The sequence below is a fragment of the Scyliorhinus canicula genome, chromosome 2 (assembly GCF_902713615.1).
Source record: "Scyliorhinus canicula chromosome 2, sScyCan1.1, whole genome shotgun sequence".
NCBI lineage: Eukaryota > Metazoa > Chordata > Chondrichthyes > Carcharhiniformes > Scyliorhinidae > Scyliorhinus > Scyliorhinus canicula.
This window is the reverse complement of record NC_052147.1, coordinates 182,634,763-182,648,313: the sequence shown is the minus strand read 5'-3', so window position 1 is coordinate 182,648,313 and position 13,551 is coordinate 182,634,763. Positions and strand designations below refer to the sequence as shown.

General features: G+C 49.0%; 1 protein-coding gene across 2 annotated transcripts in view; it reads right to left on the bottom strand.

Annotated features, from left to right (window-relative positions):
- Positions 1–13,551, bottom strand: part of hibch (3-hydroxyisobutyryl-CoA hydrolase) — a 234,870-nt gene that overhangs the window by 35,434 nt on the left and 185,885 nt on the right. For both annotated transcript variants that reach the window (XM_038789153.1, XM_038789152.1), the window contains exons 9-10: positions 12,861–12,947; positions 8,291–8,343 (exon numbers count right to left, since the gene is read on the bottom strand). In XM_038789153.1, coding sequence (XP_038645081.1) covers positions 8,291–8,343; positions 12,861–12,947 — 140 coding nt within the window. The remainder of the gene's footprint in view (positions 1–8,290; positions 8,344–12,860; positions 12,948–13,551) is intronic.

The following is a 13,551-nucleotide window of genomic DNA, read 5'->3' as shown; positions in this document are numbered from 1 at the left end:
CACCTGGCCCGAGGCGGGCCCTTCAGGTGTCCCCCATCCCCGACCCCAACCACGAGCTGATACCAGCAAAGAGGAGAACACAGACACTGAAGAGAGCCCCAAACACAAGCCCGAGACACCTGGAGCACAGTCCGGGGACGATACTGATTTCCCGTCACAGCTGTCTCCCACACTGTCCACCATCTGATGCGCACCACACATGCACAGAGGTACATCAGGTGGAGGTAGGGGCCACCGAGGGGGCGGACAGTCGGAGGTGGCCCGACCCCAGGGATTAGCTGAGATTCAGACGGGTCTCTGACTTCCGGAAAAGGTGGTCGCATCGATAATAAAGATGCAGTCACAGAGCCAGGGACTACATGAGGGCTTGTCAACAAACAACTCGTGCCTGCAGGTGCAGTTGGGGGGGTCCAACCATCTGCATGGGCAGGGGGTGGTGCCAACAATGCATTCCACCCAGGCTAACACTGTAATGGTGGCATCCACGGTGGAGACCTTGGAGGTGAAGGTATTGCCCACAGGTCATGATCCCAGGCTCTGGTGAACACTGTGCAGGTGGCGACCGAGGCACTGGGCAAGGCTGGCCTGTCATAGGCAGCTATGTACCAGAGCCACCTGGATATTGCAGCAGCAGTCCAGAGCTTGGCCCAGTCACAACAGATTATGGGTCAGGACAACGTCGGCATTGGCCGGGTTTTGGCTGACCTGCGCCAGCCCCAGAGGAATATGGCACAGTCACTGAGTGATGTGGCATAGTCAAACAGAAAGGTGATCTAGTCCCTGTACTCCATGGCCACAAGCATGGAGACCCTGGTCAACATGAGAGCGGGCCTCCAGGACTGGCGGCACCAGGTGACGGGGGAGCCCTAGGAGTTCGCTCCGGTTGCACCCCCATCCCACTGAGTCACCCAGGGGCCATCGGGCATTCCGAGGGAGGAGGTGGTGACGGGGAACAAGCCGGCGGCTCCTGCAGGATAGGTGCTGGAACCCCACAGCACCTCAGACATACCCCAACCCCTTTCCTGTCCCTGGCGCATCTGATGGGCAGTAGGCAGAACAGGCTGGCAACATGTCACCTGGGAAGCCAGACAATAGCTGGACCCATCCATGCCTGGTCGCTCTAGAGGACGGCCGCCAAAGGGGGCCCATGTCACAGGGCGAGATTCGCAGCAGGCCACCTCCACTTATGGTGTCGCGTGGGGATCCACCTCGACGTATCATTAGGGTCCATAAGGCCAGAAAGCTAGACACCAATTAAGATGGCATTAGGAGCAAGGGTACAGATCTTTATATTGATGTTCATTTATTCTTTGTTAAATGATCACATGTCCACAAAAGTTCCAACCTGCCTCGGTGATAGTTTAGAAGGATATGAGGAATGGGCTGAGCTGGGCCAGTTGCAGAGGGGGTGCTGGGGGCTGGGTGGAGGTGAACGGTTGGCAAGAGTGGTTTGCAGAGGTGGCGCTGGGGGTGCGGGACGGGGGGTGGGGGAGATGGGTATACGGTGGACGTGGTCGTGGGCCGGAACCCCAAGTTGGAGACCGCATATTTCCCGGGTACCATACCCCTCCCCCAACCCCATCTCCACCTCTGCCACCCCAGGGTTCGGCGAGACCATGTTATGGAATGATCAGCTCACATGCTGGGATCACCCAGGTGGACGGTGGAAAATGCTACTGTGGGCAAGACCTCATCGCAGAGCGGGATGTCATCGTCCTCCATCCCATGGATCAGACCCACTTTTACTGCCAACCCAGCCCGAACCCAGAGGTAGGCAATTAGGGGCGATACGGTAGCACTGTGGTTAGCACAGTTGATTCACAGCTCCAGGGTCCCAGGTTCGATTTCCGGCTTGGGTCACTGTCTGTGCGGAGTCTGCACGTTCTCCCTGTGTTTGCGTGGGTTTCCTCCGGGTGCTCCGGTTTCCTCCCACAGTCCAAAGATGTGCAGGTTAGATGGACTGGCTATGCTAAATTGCCCTTAGTGTCCAAAAATGGCTAGGTGGGGTTACGGGGATAGGGTGGAAGCGTGGCGAGAGAGTGGAGGTAGAGGATTGGATGGGGTTGGGTAGAGGGTTGGATGGGGTTGGGTAAAGGTATGGGGTTGGGTAGGGTGCTCTTTCCAAGGGCCGGTGCAGACTCGATGGGCCGAATTGCCTCCTTCTGCACTGTAAATTCTATAATTCTATGTAGGAATCATGGAGGGAGCTGTAGGGGATTGGGGGGGGGGGGGGGGGGGGGGGGTGTATTTTGTGTAGGATGGCTGTTAATGGGCTGGTATGGTTAGCCAGGCAGTGGTGGATGGGATGTCCATACCGTCGGCCAGACCCCCTTGTCAGTGAACCTGGAGGCGATTAGAGCATCCCGTGCGTGCCTGCCCTGGCGCATAGGTTGCCCTGGCGCATAGGTTGTGCGGCCTCCTATACCTGCCCAGGTCACATGTCCTGCCCATCCTTGCTCTCCTCCGCATCCTCCTCGTCGGACGAGGCCTGGCATTCATCCTTCTCCGATGTTGTGGAGGACAGAGCAGGCCACCACGGTGTGGGAGACTCTCTTAGTGTTCTGCTGGAAGACCCCTCCAGAGTCCTCCTGGCACTCGAACCACATCTTCTGGATGCCGAAGCATCACTCGATCATGCCCCTGATCGCGGCTTGGGCATCGTTGCAGCAGGTCTTTGTGTCGGTCTGTGGCCTCCGGATAGCCGTCATCAGCCATGATCACAGAAAAAACCCCTGTCGTCAAGAGACAACCCCTCACCCGAGACTGCGCCTTGAAGGTGTCAGGAACCATCGTGTGTGAGTGCCAAGATGAAGGCGTCGTACACGATGTCTTGGTATCGGACACAGATGTGCATGATGTGCATCTCGTGGTCACACACCAGCTGCACGTTCGAGTGGAAATCCTTTCGGTTTGTGAAGACTGGCCATCATGCACCAGTGCTGGTAGGGGGCCATGCATTCCAATGGCAGCAAACCCCGCTGCCCGGACATCCTCGTGGGCTTGGCCCACATTGAACGTGATGTTTTGTGCCAACTGGGCATATAGGGCCTCCGTGACGGTGTGAATGTGCCTGTGCATGGTGGTCTGCGAGATCCCAGACAGGTCCCACTCGGCGCCTGGAAGGACCTTGTGGCGTAAACATTCAGGGCGACCGTCTCTTTGACACCCACCGAGAGCGGGTATCCTCCCCCATAACACGCGGTTCCAAGTGCACCATTATCCAGCAGATATGTCACACTGTCCCCCTGCTCACCCGCAGTCTTCAATCGCATGCTTGGTCCAGCAGGTCCTTGAATGACAGGCACTGCCTGCACACAAGAAGCCTCATGCGGCTCCGCCTTCCTACCACTTCCTCCTCGGCCTGTTGGCGGCCGGCTCTCCATCCTCACTGGCTGGTTCCTATTCCTCTAGGGCATGCTCCAATGCTGCAGGGTCTTCCCCGAGCAGTTCCTGCTCATTCAGCCTCAGTGCATCCCCAGGGCTTGGGCGGCTAGGATGATGCCCCCCATTCCTGTTTGAATTCCGAAGTTGATTGACTGTAGGGGGTGAAAGGCAGATATGTTAGCACTGTGCGCACCCCCGTAACCAACCAAGTCCACCGGGCTGCAATGTGGCCCTGGCCTATATTGCAGACCTGCCCCGCATTTACCCCCCCCCCCCTCACTTCTCCCATTCCCAGTCATTCCCCTTGCACTCTGCCGTCCACACTGCACCCCTGGCCCCGTCGGTGCCCGACACTGCGGAGGCCCCTGGTCCTGGCACCCGTCCCTGCCAGCAGGCCCTACCCATGAAGTGGAACACTCTGCAGCCCCCATCCAGTGCCCGCCTGTATGGACCATGGTAGGTAGTCAGTAGGGTGCGCTGCAAGATGACTTCTCTGCCCCGGGGGAGTCACCTCGACCCCACGGCTCATCCCCTGGTTACCCCTGTCACACCCTGGCCTTGGCAGATCAACAAACCACCCCACAGCCAGACCTGCCAGCGGCAGGACCGACAGCGCATGGTTGCACCTCTGGGAACGTGTCCTATCTCCTCTCTCTCCCTCAGAAGCCATGGCGCCTGTTTCATGATTTTTAACAACACAAGTGAAGCTCGCTGTCAGTAATTCCTCCTGGCAGAGGCAGAGCATTGCGGAGGCCCCGGAGAATATCGGGTCAGGCCCGTTAATTATATGTCTATTTGAGGAGTAGAATGCAATTGTTGTGTTTGGTCCCTTGTACTTTAAGATGAACTCACCAAACACTTTGATCTGTCCAACCAAGATCCTTTTATTGTGTCTTGCGCAGTAGGAGGGCAATCTGATACAGAGCACGATATCATCCGTCTTGCTACTCCTCTGGAACTTACAACTTCTACTGACCTGTTACATGTACATCTTATTACCCTCAACCTTGTGTTCTTCCCCAGATGGCCAGATGAGCCTCTCTTTATATAAAAGGCCCCCAGGTCACATGACCTTGGTCTTGAGACCACATGGTGGTCTGTACCGCCACTGCTGTTTGGAGGTCTCACACCATCCAACTGTGATATGGCCCATAGGCATATCACCACAGTAATGACACCACTGTCAAGGCACCAGAACGTGGCATTCTGTCGGGCACCCTGCACCACCCACGATTTTTGCCTCATGTGTGATTCCGGCGTCGCTGGATGGAGAATCCCAACCACAGTATTTCAAGATATATTTACTGACCTTGTCCGCTCATGTGAGGCTTATCTGTATCTACATCTTTGACACTTGACTCCTGGGAGTGACCCTTTGAGCCTGCCTCTGGAGCCTGTTATGGGCCAGGGTTTAGAGAACCCCAAAGTATATCATGGAGTTCACCTGACCCACAACTTGAATAGATTTTGGTTATGGGGAGCACAAGGGCCCACGTTACAGGTGTGATGCAACAGAGATCTAAAGTATTTTAAAAACAAAACAATGTTTATTCCATGAACCCAGTTAACATTTTATAAACCCACAGTAAACATCTTACCAATTACCAACATTGATAACCCACCCAAAAAGACACAGTACTCCAAAGGTAACCCTTAGTAAGTTTCCTAACAACATCCATAAGCCAAAACACTTTTTAACAAAGACAGGAGGTTTGAATTCTCCACAGAGAACAGTTATCACTTTAAAATTATTAAGTGATCTAAACACCTTGTTTAACACACAGAGGAAGACCAGTATACATCTGCTTGGTTTGAATGCAGCCCTCCAACTGAAAGCAAAACCCAAAGGGCCCGGTTTAGCACAGTGGGCTAAATAGCTGGCTTGTAATGCAGAACAACGCCAGCAGCGTGGGTTCAATTCCCGTACCGGCCTCCCCGAACAGGCGCCAGAATGTGGTGACTAGGGGCTTTTCACAGTAACTTCATTGAAGTCTACTTGTGACAATAAGCAATTATTATTAACTAAAACACAGAGCAAAAAGAGCTTCCTGCTCAAAACAAACGTAAAAAACACAATCACATTCCAGCTCCACCCACACAATGACATCACCTCAGCCATTTGATAAAACACACTTTTCTTAAAGGGACTCTCACATGATAAGCCCTATAGACACAAAGATTTCTCTTTCTTTCTATCTCCTCTTCTAAGGCTGCCAATGCAGCCATATGCTCTTCCATATTATGCCATATTACACTGTTTTCCAGATCTTCCTGAACAACTGACAGCACCTGCTCCAGCTACATGGCATCTCTCTTTTCAGCAGTGCAGCCTGGCTTTAAGTGCTGGTAGAAAATTACAATCTTGGGATCCTGCTGCTGTTTCCAGCCAGTGATCAATGCCGATAGTGCAAGCAGAAATTATTCAAATGAGCAGTCAATAACATTATACTGAAAAGACATAGTTTAATCATGCATTGTGATCTTTGCACCCGGTTTTAGGGGCTATCCAAATTAGCCTTCAAAATGTTTACTTACATTGTAGGTTCCCACAAAATAACGTACTTAAATCTGTTCTCCCCAAGTTAATGAAGATTTACAAATCAAAATGTCACCACTTCTTTGCACTTTGACCCATACTTGCTAAAAGCTTTTATGTTAAACTAATTTGCTGTAGGTCATTGCAAATTGTCGTCACTGATGAAAAACACTTAGTTCAGCATTGCATAAATTAAGAAAAGGTTAACCAGATGCAATCAAAAATTGCTTAAAAATATTTTGAATACAAGTATGAGTGGTGGTCAAGCAGCAACAGTTGGGTATTTTCATTCCAAGCATTCAGCGTTTAAATTTTACTCTTCTTCGATGCAATGAAGCCAAATGTAAAAGCCCCCGTGGTTGCTCCAGCCAAAATCCGCAATGGAGGAGAGAACAGAAATTGGACTGAGGGCATTCTGGTTTGGATATCCTCTGGAAACAATTCAGAGTGTCTTTTACCAACGTGGTTAGCAAGGCAGCTTTATTACATTGAAGCTTTAATTCACAGGCTGTCCTCGCAATAAAATTAGGCTACTGCCGGGAGCCCGGAGTTTACTGGAAAGCTTTATCCTTTCAGGGATAACAGAACATTTCCATGATCAGCCCTGACATATAAAGTGACATTTACCATTCGGAATGTGTACTTGTAGAGATTGTGGTGATATGTATCACTGTAAATACACAAGGGGTTAATGTAAATACACTACAACTAAGTAAATACTAGAGGGAGCACCGGAGCTGTCATGACATGCAGACATACAGCAAATAAACACTTAGAATAGGACACGACCAATGGGCAGTCAAGACACCAGAGGTGACACTACCACAAGGGGGCATTACAAAACCCACATATAAAAGGGACAGGGCACACATGCTCTTTCTCTTTCCACAGACAACACTCACAGAGAAGCACAGGGGCAGATGAGAAGCATCACACCCACCGCATGGTTTAGAGCAGACTGGTTAGTTAGACTTGAGTTACTATAGCAAGATTAGCAGGAGAGTCGAACTCAAGTAGGAGAATTGTTAACTGTTCAATAAATGTGTGAAACCTATCTCTAAGTCTGAACCTTCCTTTGTCAGAGCATACATCAAGGAAGCAACTTATGCTACATGAAGAAGCATAACACAACAGAGATCACATGGATCAGATGATGGTTACCTACATTGAGGTCCTTGGTAAATCCCTGAACCTGACCACTATCCCCCGAAAGTCAGGCAGATTAAGCATCTAGTTACACATTGCAAAAGATGACAAGAAAGCACAGCATTAAGCGGGTGACTCCATCTGTTTTTACTGCTTTAAATTTAACAATTGAGTCTCTGACTTCCTTTCATGTATGTTTAAAATTCACATGTCTGTTGAAAATTAGTTCTTCTAGGCACATTCTCAAGCAGCACTGATGTTAAGCATGGAAAAGTCCACATGATCAGATTAAGCAAATCTGTCAGATGCAACAGTGTTTCGTGGAGTAAAAAAAAGTTGACAAATGTGTGGAATGGCCCAATTTACTAAATTCTGTTGTGAGATACTCTATTTCCATACCACTGGGAAGAAAAACAACAGATAGGTACTTTCATTCCAAGCTATTAAAATTCTTACATTCATCTACACTTGAATGGAATGAATAAACAGCCTGAATTTCTTCTCCTCTATCCCCAATGAAAGTCTGGGAATGGAATTCAAGAGCGAAACGAAAGGTGATAATTTAATTTAAAAAACAAACTAACCAAGGTACACAAATCAATAATTAAATAATATCCATGTCACTGCAAGTTAACATTGATCAAGAAAACAGCACTTGCATAGAGCATTGGAATGACATATTATAATGCACACATGTATGTATAGGTATTTGGTTACATTCGGCACTAAACTTTAAACATCATAGATTATCATAGAATTTACAGTGCAGAAGGAGGCCATTCGGCCCATCGAGTCTGCACCGGCTCTTGGAAAGAGCACCCCACCCAAGGCCAGCACCTCCACCCTATCCCCACAACCCAGTAACCCCACCCAACACCAAGGGCAATTTTGGACACTAAGGGCAATTTATCATGGCCAATCCACCTAACCTGCACATCTTTGGACTGTGGGAGGAAACTGGAGCACCCGGTGGAAACCCACGCACACACTGGGAGGATGTGCAGACTCCGCACAGACAGTGACCCAAGCCGGAATCGAACCTGGGACACTGGAGCTGTGAAACAATTGTGCTATCCACAATGCTACCGTGCTGCCCAAATATGCCAAAACTGAAATTATTTTTATCAAGGTCTTTGAAGAGTTCGAGTAATACAAGTATTACACAGTAGCTGTGACTCTCAGTTGCATCCAAATACAAGAATAGCATCCCTTATTGTAAAGTACCTATTAATCTTGTCCATGTGCTCTGCCAAGACAAATTTATCATCAGATTTGCACTGTTGGAAGAAAAAGGCAAAATAAACATCTCTGCTTTTCTCAGTTTTTAAGGTCTACAACAACTGTTTTCAAAAGTTCATTGTTCTTTTTTTTTTAAGGAAAAAAAAGCCTTTGTGACGAAAAGATCCTTGAACCATCTCTCCAAAAAGGTTAGGCCATGGGAGTACATTGAAATGCTTTCCACACAAACTGGATGCTAGCATTTCCCATTATTCTCTGACATACGAGTCTTCAAATAGTTATTTTATCCATAGATCATATTTTCTGGACTTTCATTTGCAACATAATGCAGTTCCAATGACTCACTTTGCCATCAGAACAAAGATCACAACATTGTTCATTTCAGTGGAAAGGAGGTGACTGCCAGGGCTGTCACAGTCATTTGATGAAACACTTTGACCTCAATAAATATTCCTTGAACTAGAGCAGACATTACCCCAGTGCCTGACACGAGGATACAATGCTTACCATATAGACCCCCTGACTAGCAGAGAACACATACACTTTCATGATGATCCACAGTCGACATCATGCATTTCAAAATGACAACTGAGATATATTTGACTCAGAAATCTAAGCACTCTGAAGCAAAGATCAATATTTCAACTGAGCTCTCATTCTACCAATTAACATACAGAGAGATGCTATCCCCTGAATGCCCACTTTGCTTCTACTCTTCAAATTCATTGGAGAATTTGACATTTATTTTAGGCCAATAAATGACCTTTGGAATTATCAGGAGTAAACTGCTTTAATTAAATTATTGCAATCTTCAGTGGTTACATCATAAAGACAACTTGTGCCAAAACAGAACGATTCGCAATCTTTCGTTTTTGTGAAAGAACCCAGTGAACCATTTGCCTGTAGTACTTAAACATTATTCTCCCATAACCTTAATTCCAATTAATTTATTTAACACGCACAGCGCTGAATTGTTGAACTGTAAACAGTAACCACAAATTAATTACAGCTTAAAGTTTCACCATTGGTGTAATTGTTGTTCCAGCAGTTTTCATGTTTTGAAGGTTGCAGCTTTACTGCACCATCTTCATTACAAAACATTTTGTCCATTTTTAGCACAATCATACCAATTTATATGTGGCAGTCCTCATAACTCAATGCAGAAAATGAATGCATCATGTGGCTGGCAAATTCAGGCCTAAAGTAAAGTTCTAGTTCATGTAAAATTTATTTTGCAGTATATACACAGATGGTGAGTTTTGAATATGACCTTTAAAATACCAACCACAGAAAATATTCTACTTGTGAGAAAATGCAAATATTGACATGTGCCGTTAATAGTTAAACAAAAACTTGGAAGCATCACGTAATTAAGTTCATGTGATGCAAACGTTAATATTTGAGTTCAGGTGTGGTGCCAGTGCATTGCTATTCAGAGATTAAAAAGGGCACATTCATAATCTACTAGGACACTAAGGGCGGGATTCTCCAAACACGCGGCAGAGTGTCCACGCCGTCGTAAACGCTGTCATGTTTTACGACGGTGAGAACGGGCCGCTCCCACGTCTAATTCTGGCCCCTACAGGGGGCCAGCACGGCGCTGGAACGGTTCGCACCACTCCAGCTGCAGATCCCGGCGTGAACTGTGCGCCGCGAGTTCTGTGCATGCGCAGTTGCGCCGGCGCCAACTAGGACATGCACAGTGGCGCCAACGCGCACATGCGCAGTGGCCTCCTTGAATGCACCGGCCCCAACGCAACATGGCGCAGGGCTACAGGGGACGGCGCGTAGGAAAGGAGGCCCCCGGCCACAGAGGCCGGTCCGCCGATCGGTGGGTCCCGATCGTGGGCCAGGCCACATCGGAGGCCCCCCCCCTCCCCCGGGGTTAGACCCCCTCTCCCCCCCACAGGCTGCCACCCAACCCTTACAAGCCAAGGTCCCGCCGGCCCAGGGCAGGTTCAAACAGCGCCGGCGGGACTTGGCTCTTTTCCTACGGCCGCTGGGCCCATCTGGGCCGGAGGATCGGCAGGCCGGCCGCGTAGAGTGGCCAGCGCCAACCACGCTGGCGCCAATGGCGCAGATTCTCCGCACTGCGGAGAAACGCATGCCGGCGTCGGGGCGGCGTGGCCCGTTCGCGAGGATTCTCCGGGCCGGCGCAGGGCTGGGAGAATCCTGCCCTAAGTGTTCAATCAAGAAAGCAATTTATATTATTCAGTCCCAACAGGAACTGTAAAGTCTGCAGATCAGAACATATCAGTTACAGTTAGAAGGGGTGACTTTCCCAATTCATTCCTGGGGCTAGAATTTCAGCTCAGATAGCCCTGCTGGATGGTGTGCCAATTCCCCAGCTGCATCACACCCCTGGGCCACTTTGAAGGGTACGATTTGCAGGGGGTGGGGGAAAGCTGAGTTGGCAGGTCTTTCTGTCTGTACATGGTAGGTGACACTGCTCATTAAGAACTTACTGAAGCCGGTGGTCAGTCTCAGCAGCAACCCGGGGGGGGGGGTTCGGGGTTTGTTAAGGGGGTTTGTTTTTGCGACGGTGTGTTTGTTATTTTCTTCTTTCTTCTTTTGTTATTAGTTATTAACTTATTACTTTATATTGGGGGGAATTTCTTTTCCGGTTTCTGTTTAGCTTTACACCTTGTTTACTTTAACTGTTGGGAGAAAATTTGTTGTTGAAAAATTTGAATAAAAATTATTTTAAAGGGGAGAAGTGGGGGGCTCGATGGAGGCTCCGTTAAGGGGGAACCATAGGTTCGTCCTGGGGAACATGGATGGGGGATTTCAGGGATGGTACGGAGCGGGCATTAGACAGCTGAGGGACCTGTTTATCGACGGGAGGTTTGCGAGCCTGGGGGAGTTGGAGCAGAAATTTGGGCTCCCCCCGGGAAACATGTTCAGGTATCTGCAGGTAAAGGCATTTGCTAGACGGCAGGTGGAGGGATTCCCTGCGCTTCCCGCGAGGGGGGTGAGTGACAGGGTGCTTTCGGGGGTCTGGGTCGGAGAGGGGAAGATATCCGATATCTACAAGCTTATGCAGGAGGTGGAAGAGGCGTCAGTAGAGGAGCTGAAAACCAAGTGGGAGGGGGAACTGGGGGAACAGATCGAAGACGGGACATGGGCTGATGCCCTGGAGAGGGTTAATTCTTCCTCCTCGTGTGCGCGGCTTAGCCTCATTCAATTCAAGGTGCTGCATAGGGCCCAGATGACTGGGACGAGGATGAGTAGGTTCTTTGGGGGTGAAGATAGGTGTGTCAGGTGCTCGGGGAGTCCAGCGAACCATGCCCATATGTTCTGGGCATGCCCGGCATTGGAGGAGTTCTGGAAGGGGGTGGCGAGGACGGTGTCAAGGGTGGTGAGATCCAGGGTCAAGCCAGGATGGGGACTCGCGATCTTTGGGGTTGGGGTAGAGCCGGGAGTGCAGGAGGCGAAAGAGGCCGGTGTGCTGGCCTTTGCGTCCCTAGTAGCCCGGCGAAGGATTCTGCTACAATGGAAGGATGCGAGGCCCCCAAGCGTGGAGACCTGGATCAATGACATGGCGGGCTTTATTAAGCTAGAGAAAGTCAAATTCGCCCTGAGAGGTTCGGTGCAAGGGTTCTTTAGGCAGTGGCAACCTTTCCTCGACTTTCTGGCTCAACGATAGGGTACTGGGACAGTAGCAGCAGCAACCCGGGGGGGGGGGGGGGGGGAGACGATGACTATGTTTGTTTGTTTATTTTATTTAAATTTGATTTATTTAATTTTAATTTATGGTTAAGTTTTCTTGTTGGGGGAGGGGGGGTGGGATACATGTGATGCTACGGTTTGGGGGGATTTGCGGGTGTTATGGGGCAGTTAGTTGTATATTATTACTTGTTGTAATATTTTTATATTTTCTGTAAAAAATTCCAAAAAAAATTATTTAAAAAAAAATTATTTAAAAAAAAAGAACTTACTGAAGCCAAATAAGTTGATAGCCAGGATCTCGAAAGTGGGCTGCTTTAGGTAACTGGAGGTGGCCTCCTGGTGGCAGATCAGGGTGCCAAGATTCTAGGCAGGTCTATATGCTCTCGGTGCCCACAGATCTGCAATCCACCCACCCCATCCACCTCCACCCTCGCTTAATTACCTCTATTGCAGCCATATGCTCCTCTCAAGTTGGAAGGGCTCCGATTGGCTCTCCAGCATCAAGAACCTGCCTGGATGTCAAGTCTATCTCGAGGTCAATTAAGGGTGCAACCCCATGAAAATCACAATGGCTGAATGCTCCTCCCTCCTCCAGGGCAGGTTTGGGACCAGGAAACAGCTCTATTTCCCACCCCTGGGGGCAGGGTGAAGACTGCCCCTGAAGTGCAGACTTCCCAAATTTTAGTTATGCATGGCACTGTCACATACTGCATGGCATTTGACTAAGGGAGGCACTGGTAGCAGCCAAGAACAAGATAGATACCCTGTCACCGTGGCGACAGGAAGCGAGTCTCCCAAAATGACCTATTGGAAGAAAAAACAGGAGTTGAAAATAAGAGAAGCCGGATCAGGTGGTCAGCCTTTACATAGTCATAGATTACTGTACCTTGAAGTGATATGAATTTAACAGGTCTGCAACGTCCTCCTTAGAAGGAGATTTTAAAGACACCAAATCTCTCTCCAGATCTGGGATCTAAAAAAGAGATTGAATACCACCCAGTTAAATGAAAAATGAAGACATCTGGCTCAGGTAACGACTCAATTTCATAGATCATAGAATTTACAGTGCAGAAGGAGGCCATTCGGCCCATCGAGTCTGCACCAGCTCCTGGAAAGAGCACCCTACCCAAGGTTAACACCTCCACCCTATCCCCATAACTCCACCCAACATTAAGGGCAATTATGGACACTAAGGGCAATTTATCATGGCCAATCCACCTAACATGCACATCTTTGGACTGTGGGTGGAAACCGGAGCACCCAGAGGAAACCCACGCACACACGGGGAGGATATGCAGACTCCGCACAGACAGTAACCCAAGCCGGAATCGAACCTGGGACCCTGGAGCTGTGAAGCGATTGTGCTATCCACTGCTGCCCCCGTTGTAACTAATTTTGGTTGAAACTTAAAAACGTAATTCAAACTGTATTACTTATACACACAAGATAGTATTGTTTAGTTTGGTATCATTTAATGGTTCTGAAACATGAAAGAAAAAGATTCAACAGCAAATTTGATTAGCCCACCTTCTCAACCTTGCCTCGCGCCTGAGGAGTAATAATCCTCAAGTTAAATC